We start from the raw sequence: 17,747 nt of genomic DNA, 5'->3' as shown, positions 1-17,747 counted from the left end.
GGGCCTCTGCTGGAAAAACCGGGATAAAAACGGGAATAACAGGATGAGAAGCGGGATCGGAGGGGCCTCTCTCCCCTCCCAGTCACCACCCCGCGAGCCCCGGCAGGGCCTGACCAAACCAAAACACCGGGTGGGGTTTGTTTTTTCCCCCCTTCCAATCCGCGAAAAAAACCCCTGGAAAACCCCTGGAAAACCCCTGGGAAAGGCCTGGGAAAGGCCAGGGAAAGGCGGCGGAGGTACCGTTCATGCAGGCCTCGTGCAGGGGGGAGGCGGTGTAGAGCGGCGGGTTGACCTTGGCGCCGTGGGCCAGCAGCACCTTGACGCACTCCAGGCTGCCCGAGGCGCAGGCGTCGCACAGCGGAGTGCTGCCGTCGATGTTCCGCGCGTCCACCTGCCCGGAGAAGCGGGAAAAGGGCGGGAAAAGGGCGGGAAAAGGGGAGGGGAAAGGGCGGGAAAAGGGGAGGGGAAAGGGCGGGAAAAGGGGAGGGGAAAGGGGAGGGGAAAAAAGGGGGAAGGGGAAAAAAGGGGGAAGGGAAAAAAGGGGGAAGGGGAAAAAGGGGGAAGGGGAAAAAGGGGGAAGGGGAAAAAGGGGGAAGGGGAAAAAGGGGGAAGGGGAAAAAGGGGGAAGGGGAAAAAAGGGGGAAGGGAAGAAAAGGGGGAAGGGGAAAAAAGGGGAAGGGAAAAAAGGGGGAAGGGGAAAAAGGGGGAAGGGGAAAAAGGGGGAAGGGGAAAGGGGGAAGGGGAAAAAGGGGGAAGGGGAAAAAGGGGGAAGGGGAAAAAGGGGGAAGGGGAAAAAGGGGGAAGGGGAAAAAGGGGGAAGGGGAAAAAAGGGGGAAGGGAAGAAAAGGGGGAAGGGGAAAAAAGGGGAAGGGAAAAAAGGGGGAAGGGGAAAAAGGGGGAAGGGGAAAAAGGGGGGAGGGGAAAGGGGGAAGGGGAAAAAGGGGGAAGGGGGAAAAAGGGGGAAGGGGAAAAAAGGGGGGAGGGGAAAAAGGGGGAAGGGAAAAGGGGGAAGGGAAAGCGGAACAAGTGCGGAGAGCAGATTGGTTTCTGGCAAATGTCAACACGAACACTCTGCGTGTAACTGGGCTGCGTTGTGTTTTATCAACCGAGCTGAGAAGAGTGATCAATGTATTTTTTTAATTGCGACACGGTGCTAATAACAAAAAAACCGGGTTGTTTTTTTTTCCTCTAACATAAAAATTGAACTGTTATGAATTTGGATTATCGGGTTGGCTTTTCACAAATATTAACACAAACACTCGTTGGGCTGTGTTATTTTTATCAATCGAGTCGAGAAAAGTGATGAATTAAATGTATTTTTTTGATTGTGACACGGTGTAAATATTAAAACAAAACGGGTTTTTTTTTTTCTCTCTTAAGCTGTCTGGTTTTATTTTTTTTAATTAAACTTAGAAAATTTTTTTAAGGGAGCGAAACTCGTTTGTCCCAGAAAGGGAGGGGAAAGGTGGGGAAGGGGAAGGGAGGGGAAAAGAAAAAAGCGGGAGGAAAGCCAGAGAGAGGGAGGGAAAAGGAAAAAAAAAGGCAGGGAAAAGAAAAAAGACGGAAAAAGCTCGGCTGGGACCCTGGAATTGTAAAGGTTGGGAATGATTTCTAGGGCGGGGGATGAAGCAGCACTGCTCGGTGGGGCTCCGGAGGGGGACGGAAAGAAGAGCTGGGATCAAAGACTCCCTTCCCAAGCTCGGCATTCCTGCAGGAACGCGGAGCAATCCTTGGGATCACGGAGCACCTCAGCCAAGGCCAGCACTGATCCACGTCCCCAGGTGCCGCCTCCCCGGGGCTTTGGAACTCATTCCAATGCTCGCCAACCTTTCCCACGGAGGGATTTTCCCAAAACTCCAGCCTGAGGCCGTTCCCTCTCCTCCTGTGCCTGTCCCCGGGGATTAGATCCCAAATCCCACAAGGTCCCCCCCCGGATCTCACTTCTCCCTTTCCCAGCTCGCTCAGGAATTCTCCGTCTCCTCCCCGGGCTCACTCCAGATCAAACCCTCTCCAGAGGAAATCCCATCTCCAATCCGGAGGAAAACTCCCAATTTCCCCCTCCGGATCTCCAGAGACACCTCCCGGCAGGGCCGCCCAGGGAATTCCCGGGCGGCTCCGAGCTCTCGGCACACCTGGGCGCCGGCGTCCAGCAGCAGTTTGACACACTGGGCCTGTCCCCGGAGGCTGGCCTCGTGCAGGGGCGTGATGGAGTCGTAGGTGACGGCGTTGACGCAGGCGCCGGCGGCGATCAGCTGCTGCAGCTGCAGGAGCTCCCCTCGCCGGGCCGCCTCGTGCACCGGCGTCCTGTCGGCCCAGAAACCTGGGAAAAGCACCGGGAAAATCATGGGAATCGGCAGGGAAATCATGGGAATCGGCAATGAAATCATGGGGATCATTAATAAAATCACAGGGTGGAAAAATGGGATCTCCCCTCGCCGGGCCGCCTCGTGCACCGGCGTCCTGTCGGCCCAGAAACCTGGGGAAAGCACCGGGAAAATCATGGGAATCGGCAGGAAAATCATGGGAATCGGCAATGAAATCATGGGGATCATTAATAAAATCACGGGGTGGAGAAATGGGATCTCCCCTCGCCGGGCCGCCTCGTGCACCGGGGTCCTGTCAGCCCAGAAACCTGGGAAAGCACCGGGAAAATCATGGGAATCGGCAGTGAAATGATGGGAATCGGCAATGAAATCATGGGAATCGTCAATGAAATCATGGGGATGGAAAAATGGGATCTCCCCTCTCAGGCAGGAGCTCCCCTCTTGGGCCACCTCGTGCACCAGGGTCCTGTCGGCCCAGAAACCTGGGAAAAAGGGGGAAAAAATCAGGGAATTCATCACAAAAATCATGGAGTTCATCAACAAAATCATGGGAATCATCAAGAAAACCATGGGAATCATCAATGAAATCATGGAGATGGAAAAATGGGAAAATGGGATCTCCCCTCTCAGGCAGCCTCGGGCACTGGTGTCCTGTCGGCCCAGAAATCTGGGAATGAGGGGAAAATCGTCAATAAAACCATGGGAATCATCAATCAAACCATGGGAATCATCAATAAAATCATGGAAATCACCAGTAAAATTATGGAAATCACCAGTAAAATCATGGAAATCAGCAATAAAATAATGGAAATCGTCAATAAAACCATGGGAATCATCAATCAAACCATGGGAATCATCAATAAAATCATGGAAATCACCAGTAAAATCATGGAAATCAGCAATAAAATAATGGAAATCATCAGTAAAATCACGGGAATCATCAGTAAAATCACGGGAATCATCAATAAAATCACGGGAATCATCAGTAAAATCACGGGAATCATCAGTAAAATCACGGGAATCATCAGTAAAATCACGGGCATGGAAAAACGGGTGTCTGGCACCCCGTGGGATGGGGGATGGGAAGGGATTTCGGGCTGCGAGGGCGGGGAGGAGATGGGAGGTTTCTCCACCCTTGGAATTGTCCAAGCTGGAGTGGGATTGGAGCGAGCTGGGAGAGGGGACGGTGTAGGAACAAGATGGGTTTCCAACCTTTCCAATCCAAACTGTGCTGTGGAGCTCCGGAGGAGCACGGGAAAAAAAGCGCTGGGATCCCAAATCCCTTCCCAAACTCCGGATTCCGAGGGGCTGGGGACAAGGCCCGCAGGGACAGGACACAGGGAATGGCTTCCCAATGGAAAAGGGGAGATTGGGGGGGGATCCGGGGAATTCCCAGAGCAGCTGTGGCTGCCCCTGGATCCCTGGGATGTCCAGGGAAAGGTTGGAGCAGCGGGAGGTGTCCCTGCCCTGGGATTTGGGCACCCGCGGCTCCAAGGTGGGAACATCCCCGACCCCGGAGCCCCAAAAGGCCGCACACGGGGATTCAGGGATGAACAAGGAGCATTCCGGGGAATTCAGGGAGGAACAAGGACGGTTGTCCGTGTCCTGACGCTGTCCCCAGAGCGTGCCCTGGGCCCTGTCCCTGCGAGAGGCCACTCGCTCCCCAAACCCATCCCTCAACCCCAAACCCATCCCTTAACCCAAACCCATCCCTTAACCCAAACCCATCCCTTAACCCAAACCCATCCCTTAACCCAAACCCATCCCTCAACCCAAACCCATCCCTCAACCCAAACCCATCCCTCAACCCAAACCCATCCCTTAACCCAAACCCATCCCTCAACCCAAACCCATCCCTTAACCCCAAAACTCATCCTTTAATCCTTTAACCCAAACCCATCCCTTAACCCAAACCCATCCCTTAACCCAAACCCATCCCTTAACCCAAACCCATCCCTCAACCCAAACCCATCCCTTAACCCCAAAACTCATCCTTTAATCCTTTAACCCAAACCCATCCCTTAACCCAAACCCATCCCTTAACCCAAACCCATCCCTTAACCCCAAACCCATCCCTTAACCCCAAACCCATCCCTTAACCCAAACCCATCCCTTAACCCCAAACCCATCCCTTAACCCAAACCCATCCCTTAACCCCAAACCCATCCCTTAACCCAAACCCATCCCTTAACCCAAACCCATCCCTTAACCCAAACCCATCCCTCAACCCCAAACCCATCCCTTAACCCCAAATCCATCCCTTAACCCAAACCCATCCCTTAACCCAAACCCGTCCCTTAACCCAAACCCATCCCTTAACCCAAACCCATCCCTTAACCCAAACCCATCCCTTAACCCCAAATCCATCCCTAACCCAAACCCATCCCTTAACCCCAAACCCATCCCTTAACCCCAAACCCATCCCTTAACCCAAACCCATCCCTTAACCCCAAACCCATCCCTTAACCCCAAATCCATCCCTTAACCCCAAATCCATCCCTTAACCCTAAAACTCATCCTTTAATCCTTTAACCCAAACCCATCCCTCAACCCTAAAACTCATCCTTTAATCCTTTAACCCAAACCCACTCTTCAAGCACCAAAACTCATCCTTTAATCCCTTAACCCAAACCCATCCCTTAACCCAAGCCCATCCCTCAACCCCAAAACTCATCCTTTAATCCTTTAACCCAAACCCACTCCTCAAGCACCAAAACCCTCCCTCAGAGCCCAAAGCCCATCCCGCAGCCCGCCCCAAAGGCGGCGGGGCGAGCGGCCGCCGTCAGCCGCCGGCTCCTTTCCCGGCGTGTCCCCGGGGTGTCCCCAAGGCCGCGCTTTGTCCCCAAGGCCGTCACGGAGCCCACGTACTGATGTCGCCCCTGAGGGGGAAGCCGCCACCACCGCCACCACCGCCACCACCGCCACCGGGGCTCTCCATGGCCCGGCCCCGCGGAACCGCCGGCTGCGGCCTCGAACCGCGGACGGGCCTGAGGGGCGGCCCCGCCCCGCCGCGGAGCACGCCGGGAGATGTAGTGCGGGGCCGCGCGGGGGACGCCGGGAACGCTGGGGACACTGGGGGGACTGGGGGCACTGGGGACTCTGGGGACACTGGGGACACTGGGGACACTGGGGGGACTGGGGATACTGGGGACACTGGGGACACTGGGGATACTGGGGACACGGGGGATACTGGGGATACTGGGGACACGGGGGACACTGGGGATACTGGGGACACTGGGGACACTGGGGACACTGGGGATACTGGAGACACTGGGGATACTGGGGGGACTGGGGGGACTGGGGACACTGGGGACACTGGGGGGACTGGGGGTCTGGGGATACTGGGGATACTGGGGACACGGGGGACACTGGGGACACGGGGGATACTGGGGATACTGGGGACACCGGTGACACCGGTGACACTGGTGACACTGGGGACTCTGGTGACACTGGGGACACTGGGGATACTGAGGACACGGGGGGATACTTGGGGGACTGGGGACACTGGGGCGACTGGGGACACGGGGGATACTGGGGACACTGGGGACACTGGGGGACACTGGGGATACTGGGGGGACTGGGGACACGGGGGATACTGGGGACACTGGGGATACTGGGGGGACTGGGGACACGGGGGATACTGGGGACACTGGGGATACTGGGGGGACTGGGGACACTGGGGACACGGGGGATACTGGGGACACTGGGGACACTGGTGACACGGGGGATACTGGGGATACTGGGGACACGGGGGGGACTGGGGATACTGGGGACACTGGGGATACTGGGGGGACTGGGGACTCTGGGGACTCTGGGGACACTGGGGACACGGGGGATACTGGGGATACTGGGGACACTGGGGACACCGGTGACACTGGTGACACTGGGGGCTCCGGTGGCTCTGGGGACACTGGTGACACTGGTGGCACTGGTGACTCTGGTGGCACTGGGGACACTGGTGACATGGGGGATACTGGGGATACTGGGGGACACTGGGGATACTGGGGATACTGGGGACACTGGGGATACTGGGGATACTGGGGACACTGGTGACACCGGTGACACTGGTGACACTGGGGACTGTGGTGACACTGGTGACTCAGGTGACACCGGTGACACCGGTGACTCAGGTGACACTGGTGGCACTGGTGACTCTGGTGACACTGGTGGCACTGGGGACTCTGGTGGCACCGGTGACACTGGGGACTCTGGGGGCACTGGTGACACTGGTGGCTCTGGTGACACTGGTGACACTGGGGACTCTGGTGGCACTGGTGACACTGGTGACTCTGGGGGCTCTGGTGACACTGGTGACTCTGGGGACTCTGGTGACACTGGTGACTCTGGTGGCACTGGTGACTCAGGTGACACTGGGGGCTCTGGGGACACTGGTGACACTGGGGGCTCTGGTGACACTGGGGACTCAGGTGGCACTGGTGACTCTGGTGACACCGGTGACCCTGGTGACACTGGTGGCACCGGTGGCACCGGGCAGGAGAGGGACGCCCGCCGCAGTTTGCGGGCCGTTCTCGCCCCGCACTCCCGGCCCCGCCGGCAATAATCCATCCGCTGGATTGTTCGCTTTGCCCCGCTGCTGCTCCCCTCGTCCCGCTGCAGCAATTCCCCCTCTCCGAGGGAACCGTTCCGCTCTGCACTTTTGATTTTCCCGGTAAAAGAAGGAAGGACTTCTTTAAATTGGGATTTAAGGACGCCAGGACCTCGTGAGTCAAGATCTTCAAGACGTCACCGCCACGGTGACATCGTGGGCTTGGCTTGTCACCACCCCCGAAAAAAAAAAATAAAGTCACGAGGCACCAAAAAGGGACAGAGAAACTTAAAAAACAAAACCAAACAAAAACTCCACGTAAAAACGGGCTCTGCCCTCCCGAGGCTCCGGTTCCTCTCCTCAGCAAAATTAACAAAATAATTAAGTTTGGAAAGGATTTTTTTAAGGACGATCCAGCCCAACCATCAGAACTCCTTTGAATTCTTTGCTTTTCGAAGCATGGAAAAAAGGAGAAGTTCCACATCCCCTCCCCAGAAGGAGTTCCCGACGCCGAAACACTTGGATCTCCCGGGGACAGTGACCGAACGATCCCGCCGGAGGCGGAAACTTGGATGTTCTGCCTCTTGGGCTGCCCCCAGAATCCCCTCGCACCCCTCAGGTCAAGGCGCTGTCGATTCTCCCCCCTTAAAGGGCAGCCGGGAACACATTTCCATCCCAGCCCATAAACAAATAAATCATTTCCTTATAATATAAACGAATATAAAAAATTGCTGCCCAGCCCTCCCAAAAAAATCCCTTTTTCTTCCCTCTTGACTTGGTTCTCTTCCCTGGGCAGCAGCACTTTGCACTCTGCTGCTGCCACGGCAAATTCCGAGGACGGGTGAAATATCCACAAGGGCACGTTCCTGGCTCATTCGGCAAATAAGCGACTCATGAACGAGTCGTTCCGCCCTCTCCGAATTTGTTTGGCAACTTTTCCCCTGCAAAGGTCAGCAGAGCTTAAACCAAAGCCCGGGCAGCGAGGCACCTCGGCAAGGATCAGGGATCGGCCTCTCCGGAAATTTCTTACGGATCTCGTCGCCAAAAGCACCGGGAATCCCAAGCGGAGTCCTGTCCAAAACTCTTTGCTGGGTCAAAAGCCGCCTTTGGCCCGGAGTCCAGGACGGGCTGTTCCTGCGAGCTCTTGTGCAAGAGCTTGGGCAAGTCCGCGTCTCCCCGCTCCCCGCTCCAAAGCCGGTTGCGTCATCCGCTGTTTGAGGAGTTTTCGGCGTTTGTGCCGAGCCTGGCGGAACCCCCAGAAAGGATCGTTGGTTCCTTCTGTCCCAGGGAGGGTTCGGTGCTGGCATGAGGGAACTCAGAGCCAGCAAAAGGGACTTTGACGAGCTCCTCCCTTGATGCCCTCAGGGCCTTTCCCCTTCCTCCCAAAACTGAGCCTTCGATTCCCCCAAAATCCCCTCCCTGATCCCCCCAAAATCCCTTCCCTGATCCCCCAAATCCCTTCCCTGATCCCCCCCAAATCCCTTCCCTGATCCCCCCCAAATCCCCTCCCTGATCCCCCCAAAATCCCTTCCCTGATCCCCTCCAAATCCCTTCCCTGATCCCCCCAAAATCCCTTCCCTGATCCCCTCCAAATCCCTTCCCTGATCCCCCCAAAATCCCCTCCCTGATCCCCCCAAAATCCCTTCCCTGATCCCCCCAAAATCCCTTTCCTGATCCCCCAAAATCCCTTCCCTGATCCCCCCAAAATCCCTTCCCTGATCCCCCAAAATCCCTCCCCTGATCCCCCCAAAATCCCTTTCCTGATCCCCCAAAATCCCTTTCCTGATCCCCCAAAATCCCTTCCCTGATCCCCCCAAAATCCCTCCCCTGATCCCCCCCAAATCCCTTCCCTGATCCCCCCAAAATCCCTTCCCTGAACCCCCCAAAATCCCTTCCCTGATCCCCCCCAAATCCCTTCCCTGATCTCCCAAATCCCTTCCCTGATTCCCCAAAATCCCTTCCCTGATCCCCCCAAAATCCCCTCCCTGATCCCCTCAAAATCCCTTCCCTGATCTCCCCAAAATCCCTTCCCTGATCCCCCCAAAATCCCTTCCCTGATCCCCCCAAAATCCCCTCCCTGATCCCCCCAAATCCCTTCCCTGATCCCCCCAAAATCCCCTCCCTGATCCCCTCAAAATCCCTTCCCTGATTCCCCAAAATCCCTTCCCTGATTCCCCAAAATCCCTTTCCTGATTCCCCAAAATCCCTTTCCTGATCCCCCCAAAATCCCTTCCCTGATCCCCCCAAATCCCTTCCCTGATCTCCTCAAAATCCCTTCCCTGATCCCCCCAAAATCCCTTCCCTGATCCCCCCAAAATCCCCTCCCTGATCCCCCCAAATCCCTTCCCTGATCCCCCAAATCCCTTCCCTGATCCCCCCAAAATCCCTTCCCTGATCCCCCCAAAATCCCTTTCCTGATCCCCTCAAAATCCCTTTCCTGATCCCCTCAAAATCCCTTCCCTGATCCCCCCCAAATCCCTTCCCTGATCTCCCAAATCCCTTCCCTGATTCCCCAAAATCCCTTCCCTGATCCCCCCAAAATCCCCTCCCTGATCCCCTCAAAATCCCTTCCCTGATTCCCCAAAATCCCTTCCCTGATTCCCCAAAATCCCTTTCCTGATTCCCCAAAATCCCTTTCCTGATCCCCCCAAAATCCCTTCCCTGATCCCCCAAATCCCTTCCCTGATCCCCCAAATCCCTTCCCTGATCCCCCCAAAATCCCTTCCCTGATCCCCCCAAAATCCCTTTCCTGATCCCCTCAAAATCCCTTCCCTGATCCCCCAAAATCCCTTCCCTGATTCCCCAAAATCCCTTTCCTGATCCCCTCAAAATCCCTTCCCTGATCCCCCAAATCCCTTCCCTGATCCCCCCAAAATCCCTTCCCTGATCCCCCCGAAATCCCTTTCCTGATCCCCTCAAAATCCCTTTCCTGATCCCCCCCAAAATCCCTTCCCTGATCCCCCCAAAATCCCTTTCCTGATCCCCTCAAAATCCCTTCCCTGATCCCCTCAAAATCCCTTCCCTGATTCCCCAAAATCCCTTCCCTGATCCCCCCAAAATCCCTTTCCTGATCCCCTCAAAATCCCTTCCCTGATTCCCCAAAATCCCTTCCCTGATCCCCCCAAAATCCCTTCCCTGATCCCCCCAAAATCCCTTCCCTGATCCCCTCAAAATCCCTTCCCTGATCTCCCCAAAAACCCTTCCCTGATCCCCCCAAAATCCCTTCCCTGATCCCCCCAAAATCCCTTTCCTGATCCCCTCAAAATCCCTTCCCTGATCCCCCCCAAATCCCTTCCCTGATCCCCCCAAAATCCCTTCCCTGATCCCCCCAAAATCCCTTCCCTGATCCCCCCAAAATCCCTTTCCTGATCCCCTCAAAATCCCTTCCCTGATCCCCCCCAAATCCCTTCCCTGATCCCCCCAAAATCCCTTCCCTGATCCCCCCAAAATCCCTTTCCTGATCCCCCCAAAATCCCTTTCCTGATCCCCTCAAAATCCCTTCCCTGATCGCCCCAAATCCCTTCCCTGATCCCCCCAAAATCCCTTCCCTGAACCCCCCAAAATCCCTTCCCTGATCCCCCCAAAATCCCCTCCCTGATCCCCTCAAAATCCCCTCCCTGATCCCCCAAATCCCCTCCCTGATCCCCCCAAATCCCTTCCCTGATCCCCCCAAAATCCCTTCCCTGATCCCCTCAAAATCCCTTCCCTGATCTCCCCAAAACCCCTTTCCTGATCCCCTCAAAATCCCTTCCCTGATCCCCCCCAAATCCCTTCCCTGATCCCCCCAAAATCCCTTCCCTGATCCCCTCAAAATCCCTTCCCTGATCCCCCCAAAATCCCCTCCCTGATCCCCCAAATCCCTTCCCTGATCCCCCCAAAATCCCTTCCCTGATTCCCCAAAATCCCTTCCCTGAACCCCCCAAAATCCCTTCCCTGATCCCCCAAATCCCTTCCCTGATCCCCCCAAAATCCCTTCCCTGAACCCCCCAAAATCCCTTCCCTGATTCCCCAAAATCCCTTTCCTGATCCCCTCAAAATCCCTTCCCTGATCCCTCAAATCCCTTCCCTGATCCCCCCAAAATCCCTTCCCTGATCCCCCCAAAATCCCCTCCCTGATCCCCTCAAAATCCCCTCCCTGATCCCCCAAATCCCCTCCCTGATCCCCCCAAATCCCTTCCCTGATCCCCCCAAAATCCCTTCCCTGATCCCCTCAAAATCCCTTCCCTGATCTCCCCAAAACCCCTTTCCTGATCCCCTCAAAATCCCTTCCCTGATCCCCCCCAAATCCCTTCCCTGATCCCCCCAAAATCCCTTCCCTGATCCCCTCAAAATCCCTTCCCTGATCCCCCCAAAATCCCTTCCCTGATCCCCCCCAAATCCCTTCCCTGATCCCCCCAAAATCCCTTCCCTGATCCCCCCAAAATCCCTTCCCTGATCCCCCCAAAATCCCTTCCCTGATCTCCCCAAAAACCCTTCCCTGATCCCCCCCAAATCCCTTCCCTGATCCCCCCAAAATCCCTTTCCTGATCCCCTCAAAATCCCTTCCCTGATCCCCCCAAAATCCCTTCCCTGATCCCCTCAAAATCCCTTCCCTGATCTCCCCAAAAACCCTTCCCTGATCCCCCCCAAATCCCTTCCCTGATCCCCCCAAAATCCCTTCCCTGATCCCCCCAAAATCCCCTCCCTGATCCCCCCAAAATCCCTTCCCCGATCCCCCCAAAATCCCTTCCCTGATCCCCCCAAAATCCCTTCCCTGATCCCCCCAAAATCCCTTTCCTGATCCCCTCAAAATCCCTTCCCTGATCCCCCCAAATCCCTTCCCTGATCCCCTCAAAATCCCTTCCCTGATCCCCCCAAAATCCCCTCCCTGATCCCCCCAAATCCCTTCCCTGATCCCCCCAAATCCCTTCCCTGATCCCCCCAAAATCCCTTCCCTGATTCCCCCAAATCCCTTCCCTGATCCCCCCAAAACCCTTTCCCTGATCCCCTCAGCCCCTTCCTTTGCCCCTTCCCTCAGGGCCTTCCCCCACCATTTTTTATCTCTTCTGGCCCAGTGTTTTCCCTCAGTTTCTCCTTTTGGCTCTTCCCTCAGTTCCCTTCCCATTCCTTCTTTCCCTCACCCCTCACGTCCTCCCTTAAACCCCTTCCTTCCCCTCAGTCCCTCCATGTTTTCCCTCAGTTTCTCCTTTTGGCTCTTCCCTCAGTTCCCTTCCCATTCCTTCTTTCCCTCACCCCTCACGTCCTCCCTTAAACCCCTTCCTTCCCCTCAGTCCCTCCATGTTTTCCCTCAGTTTCTCCTTTTGGCTCTTCCCTCAGTTCCCTTTCTTTCCCTTCATTCCTTCTTTCCCTCACACCATTCCCCGAGTCCCTTCCTTCCCCTCAGTCCTTGTCCCTCAGTGTTTTCCCTCAATCCCCCCAAATCCCTTCCCGGGTCCCCTCAGCTCCTTCCCTCGGGGCCTTTTCCCCATCTTTCTTTATCCGTTCTGTCCCCTTCGCTCACCTCCTCACGCCATGATCGTGCCCCTCAGCCCCATCGCTGTTCCCGATGTCCGCCATGGATCGGGACAGCCCCGAACTCCCTCACGGGGCGGCTCCAGGCCACACACACACACACACACAGAGAAATGGACGTTTAAGCAGAAAAATAAAAAAGAAAATAAACAATCCAATTTTTCTGCGCCACGTGGAATCCGCCCAGATCAGCCGAGAGTTTGTCCTTGAGCGGTGGCGGGAAGAGCTGCAGCCGGGTACGGAGGGGCTGAGATAAAACACTGAGGGGAAGGTCCGAGGTGAGGGAGACGGGCCCCGGCCATGATGAGACGTGTGAGGGGATAAGGAAAAGAATTTCGGGATGGAGGAAAGGTCCAAAAACAAGGAGCTGAGGGAAAACACTGAGGGGAAGGTCCGAGGTGAGGGAGACGGGCCCCGGCCATGGCAGACCTGTGAGGGGATAAGGAAAAGGATTTCGGGACGGAGGAAAGGTCCAAAAACAAGGAGCTGAGGGAAAACACTGAGGGGAAGGACCGAGGTGAGGGAGACGGGCTCCGGCCATGACAGACCTGTGAGGGGATAAGGAAAAGGATTTCGGGATGGAGGAAAGGTCCAAAAACAAGGAGCTGAGGGAAAACACTGAGGGGGAAGGACTGAGGTGAGGAGAGACGGGCTCCGGCCATGATGAGACGTGTGAGGGGATAAGGAAAAGAATTTCGGGATGGAGGAAAGGTCCAAAAACAAGGAGCTGAGGGAAAACACTGAGGGGAAGGTCCGAGGTGAGGGAGACGGGCTCCGGCCATGGCAGACCTGTGAGGGGATAAGGAAAAGGATTTCGGGATGGAGAAAAGGTCCAAAAACAAGGAGCTGAGATAAAACACTGAGGGGGAAGGACTGAGGTGAGGGAGACGGGCTCCGGCCATGGCAGACGTGTGAGGGGATAAGGAAAAGAATTTCGGGATGGAGGAAAGGTCCAAAAACAAGGAGCTGAGGGAAAACACTGAGGGGGAAGGTCCGAGGTGAGGAGAGACGCTCAAGGGACGACGTGAGGGGTGAGGAAATGGGGTTATGGGACAGAGGGAAGATCCAAAACAGGGGAAAACACTGAGGGGGGAAAAAATGAGGTGAGAAAAGGAGCTCCGGCCGTGAGGTGAGGTGTGAAAAACAAGTTCCACTCTCTTTTAGAATTTTGTAAGTTTAATCGAAATAAAAAAATAGACAAAGTAGGAGACAGAATAAGCCAAGCTTCTCGGCCGAGGGGGGACTTGGCACCGGCTCTGCCCGTCGCCCCCTCACCCTTTAGGACTTCTGTCTTTAGGGAGCGCCGTGTTGAATATTCAATAGATGGTAATCAAACATTCCTTTTTGAGCTGTTTTTAAGTACCCCCGATAATCTTACCTAGTAGATTTATTTTGTGGGTGTCTCCACACAGTCCGGCAACATGGGTATAAATTTTCTTTTGAGGCTTTCTGGTTCTTTTCAGTTGGATAAGAAAACAGAAAGTTCACAGGTTTTTTTCTTAAAAGGGTCCCATAGCTTCGGCCTTGGTGGCTTCAGCGTTACAAAAAAAGTCTTACCCCTCTGGTACGATCAAAAAACCACACATTCATTACCCTTCGAAATTCTTATTAATAAAATCATAATGCACTACAATTACAATAGTCACGCGAAAAGCCAACCATGTAATATCCGCTTATAACGTGTGGGGAGAAGGGAAGGAGCCGGGGGCCGGAGGGAAGGCCCAGGAGATGGCTCTGGGGAAGGCGCCGAGATGAGAGCTCAAAGCGGGAGAATGGCTGAAGGGCCGGCGGGAAGAGCCGAACAACCACCGGGCCGATCACGGAGGGAACTCGGGCACACTGCGAGGAGACCCGAAAGAGGGCAAACACCGAGGGGCAAGGAGCGAGGAGGGAAAGGGCTCTCTCGCCATGACGTGAGGGGATGAGGGAAGGCAAGAGCTCAAGCCAGGCACGGAGGGGCTGAGGCGGTGGAGGAGCAAGCCGGGGCAAGGCAGCGGGCCGATCCCCACCGAAGGCAAAGGCGGGAGCCCGCCACGCGGCCGCAGCGCCCAGCGCCGGCACGGAAGAGGAAACGCCCACAGGCCGCTGACCGCGGGAAGAGGAAAACCCGCGGGCGGCCCCTCGCTCTCTTTCCGGTTCAGTTTTCACTTTCTGTTTTTTTTCCCCCCGCCGCTCCCGCCCCCTCGTCCCCTCCTTCCTTCCCTCCCTCCCTCCCTCCTCCTCGTCGTCGTCCCCTCCCGCCCGCTCCGTCCTTCCATTTCCTGGGGCCCGGCGGATGGCGGCGGCCGCCCCGCACCGCCTCATGCCGCCGGCCCGGTGAGCGGGGCCGCGCCGGGGGCCGGGCGGGGCGGCCATGAGGGCGGCCTGAGGGCCGGCCCCGAGCGAGCCCCCGGCCATGGGCGACAGGCGCCGAGGACACAGCGGCGAGCCGGCCACGGGTAAGCGGCGGGCCCGGGAGGGCTGAGGGCGGGCGGGCTCCATCGCGCCCTTCGCTGCCGCTTGGGCCGTGCTTGCCCGCTCCCTCCCGCTGTTCTCTGGGAGACGGGAAGGCGAGCGGCTCCATCCCGCTCCTCTCTGGGAGACGGGAAGGCGAGCGGCTCCATCCCGCTCCTCCTTGAGGCAGGGAAAGGCGAGCGGCTCCATCCCGCTCCTCCTTGAGGCAGGGAAAGGCGAGCGGCTCCATCCCGCTCTTCTCTGGGAGAAGGGAAGGCGAGCGGCTCCATCTGCGGTGGAGGAGGATTGCTGGCTCCATCCCGCTCCTCTTTTGGAGACGGGAAGGCGAGCGGCTCCACGCCGCCTTTCCTTAAGGAGAAGAAGGTTTTCCCGGCTCCACGCCGCCTTTCCTTAAGGAGAAGAAGGTTTTCCCGGCTCCACGCCGCCTTTCCTTAAGGAGAAGAAGGTTTTCCCGGCTCGGGGGGGGATTACTGCCCCCATCCCGCCTTTCTCTGGGGATTTTATTTTCCGGCCTCACCAGGGACACGTTGGCTTTTCCGAGCTGGCCGATCCCGAGGCCTGAGGGAAAAGTCGCGGTGCTTTTTTTGGTTTTTGTTCGTTTTTTGGAGCCGTGCTGGGTGATGCAGCAGTGGGATTTGGGGATGAAACCGGCGTGGGTGGGGGCTGATCCCTTCTTAGAGGGGCTGGAAACCTCTTGGGCTCCTTTGGGAGCGGCCGCAGAGCTGAAATTGGGCTTTTTAAGGGGAGAAAACCACGTTTGTGCTCCGGTCTTGCGCGATTCGAATCCCAGGTTCTCCTCAAATTCTCCTCAAATTCTCCTCAAATTCTCCTCAAATTCTCCTCAAATTCTCCTCAAATGATCCCAGGAGAGGTTTGGGTCGGAGCAGCTCGAGGTCTGCCCTCCTCACGTGGGCCACGGGAGCCGAGCAGGAGGTGGGATGGCGCGGAAAGCTTCGTAAATCACAGCCCTTGCTCCGTGGAAACAGAGGGGGTTTTAATTTAAAAAATAATTCTGTGATGATCCAGAATGATCCAGAAGGATGCTTTTTCTTTTTTTTTTTTTTGGGGAGCCGCTCAAAAAAAATTAATGGATTTTTCCCCCAAATAAAAATGTTTTTTTTTCTTAGAGCAGCTCCAAACTCACGCTGGTTTTTGATAAAGGCACGGGGCTTTGCTGTGGTCCAGCCTGGAAATCCCTGCTCTGCTCCAGAAGGAATTTTTTCCTTTTTTTCTTTTAAAATAAAAGTTCAGATGTAAACGAAGTGTCTGATTTCACAGCAATTGTTGTTTCCCGGGCCAAAAGAAACCCCCCCCGTTTCCTTATCAGAACGTTTCAGCAACTCTTATCTCCTGTGATAAGAGTGGTGGCTCCCTGCAGTGGAGCCGAGGCTGGGCGGTGGCTCCGCGGTTGCTTTGGTTGCTGTAACTTGATGGAGTTTTAGCGTTCCCCTTCAACCCGCGGGTTCTGGGCGAGGCAGCAGCTGGAATGTTCCCCGTTCCCAGATCTTCCCCCTCAATATTCCTTAAAAATCCCGCCTCGGAGCTTCCCAGAGCGACCAGTTCTTGCTTAGGATCCCTCTGAGACCAGAAAGCGAAAATACTGGTTGTTTTTTTTTTTTTTTAGGGGGGATAAATTCTCATTTTTGCCCAATCTGGAATTGTTTTTTGACGAGGAGACCCCACTAATTCTGATCGAATCTTTGGATTGGGAATTTTTTTTCCATTTTTTTTTTTTTTTTTTTTTTTGGGGAATTTTCAGGGCTGTGATTCCCCCCAGCAAAAGGATCCACACGGGAATTTGTTTGGAATTTTTTTTTTTTTTTTTTCCCCCAGAGGGGAAAATTCCAATTTCTCCTCCAGCCTGACCCTCCCAAGGAGGTTTGTTTTTTACTTTTCCGTCGGGTGAAACGTTTCCTTTGGAATTCTTTGGTTGGAATTTGGGAGCAGCCGGGATTTCCAGCAGTTTCCGATGACACAGAGAGGTTTATCTGGAGTTGGTTTTTTTTTTTTTTTCCCTTTTCCCATGAAGGAAACCGATCAAATTCCCAAAAAATTCCCTGCCCCCATCCCACGGGATTTGGATTTTGCTTCGAAAAATTCCAAGGTTTTTTTTTTTTTTCTGGAAGGTTCGTTGAGTGACCCTGGAAAGAAAAGCTCACCTCGTTAAATCCAGCAGAAAAAAAGAAAAATGATCCCTTCCCCAAACCAGGAGATCATTCCCGAAAGGATTAATTTGGGGTTAATTTGGGATTAATTTAGGGTTAATTTGGGATTAATTTAGGATAAATTTGGGATTAATTTAGGGTTATTTTAGGGTTAATTTAGGATTAATTTAGGATTAAATTAGGATTAATTTGGGATTAATTTGGGGTTAATTTGGCAGTAATTTGGGATTAATTTAGGATTAATTTGGGATTAATTTAGAGTTATTTTAGGGTTAACTTGGGATTAATTTGGGATTAATTTAGGGTTAATTTGGGATTAATTTTGGAATAATTTGGGATTAATTTAGGATTAATTTGGGATTAATTAAGGATTAATTTGGAGTTAATTTGGAATTAATTTGGCAGTAATTTGGGATTAATTTAGGAATAATTTAGGGTTAATTTGGGGTTAATTTGGGATTAATTTAGGATTAATTTGAGATTAATTTGGGATTAATTTGGGATTAATTGAGGATTAATTTGGGGTTAATTTGGAATTAATTTGGCAGTAATTTGGGATTAATTTGGGATTAATTTAGGAATAATTTAGGGTTAATTTGGGATTAATTTAGGAATAATTTAGGGTTAATTTGGGATTAATTTGGGATTAATTTAGGAATAATTTAGGGTTAATTTGGGATTAATTGAGGATTAATTTGGGGTTAATTTGGAATTAATTTGGGATTAATTTAGGATTAATTTGGCAGT

The 17,747-nt window shown here is 54.3% G+C and overlaps 2 protein-coding genes and 1 long non-coding RNA gene across 3 annotated transcripts in view; 1 reads left to right on the top strand and 2 right to left on the bottom strand.

Annotated features, from left to right (window-relative positions):
- The window catches only part of ASB13 (ankyrin repeat and SOCS box containing 13), a 12,106-nt gene extending 6,789 nt beyond the window's left edge, over positions 1 to 5,317 (bottom strand). The window contains 3 exon segments of the mRNA XM_066182645.1: positions 241 to 391; positions 2,133 to 2,320; positions 5,193 to 5,317. Of these exon segments, the coding sequence (XP_066038742.1) occupies positions 241 to 391; positions 2,133 to 2,320; positions 5,193 to 5,262 (409 nt within the window). The 5' untranslated portion in view covers positions 5,263 to 5,317.
- Positions 5,318 to 7,202: 1,885 nt separating this feature from the next.
- LOC136290089 (uncharacterized) lies at positions 7,203 to 12,954 on the bottom strand. The gene is made up of 3 exons (XR_010720945.1): positions 12,371 to 12,954; positions 7,901 to 8,113; positions 7,203 to 7,811 (listed from the first exon to the last, which is right to left on the bottom strand). It is a non-coding gene; the product is annotated as an uncharacterized lncRNA (long non-coding RNA).
- Positions 12,955 to 14,665: 1,711 nt separating this feature from the next.
- Positions 14,666 to 17,747, top strand: part of LOC136289154 (nascent polypeptide-associated complex subunit alpha, muscle-specific form-like) — a 67,937-nt gene continuing 64,855 nt past the window's right edge. Inside the window, exon 1 of the mRNA XM_066182642.1 lies at positions 14,666 to 14,819. Coding sequence (XP_066038739.1) covers positions 14,777 to 14,819 — 43 coding nt within the window. The 5' untranslated portion in view covers positions 14,666 to 14,776. The remainder of the gene's footprint in view (positions 14,820 to 17,747) is intronic.

Source organism: Chamaea fasciata, unplaced genomic scaffold (genome assembly GCF_029207755.1).
Source record: "Chamaea fasciata isolate MVZ Bird 193981 ecotype frontalis unplaced genomic scaffold, bChaFas1.0.hap1 SCAF_5, whole genome shotgun sequence".
NCBI classification, from domain to species: Eukaryota; Metazoa; Chordata; class Aves; order Passeriformes; family Sylviidae; genus Chamaea; species Chamaea fasciata.
This window is presented reverse-complemented; position numbering and strand designations above follow the sequence as displayed.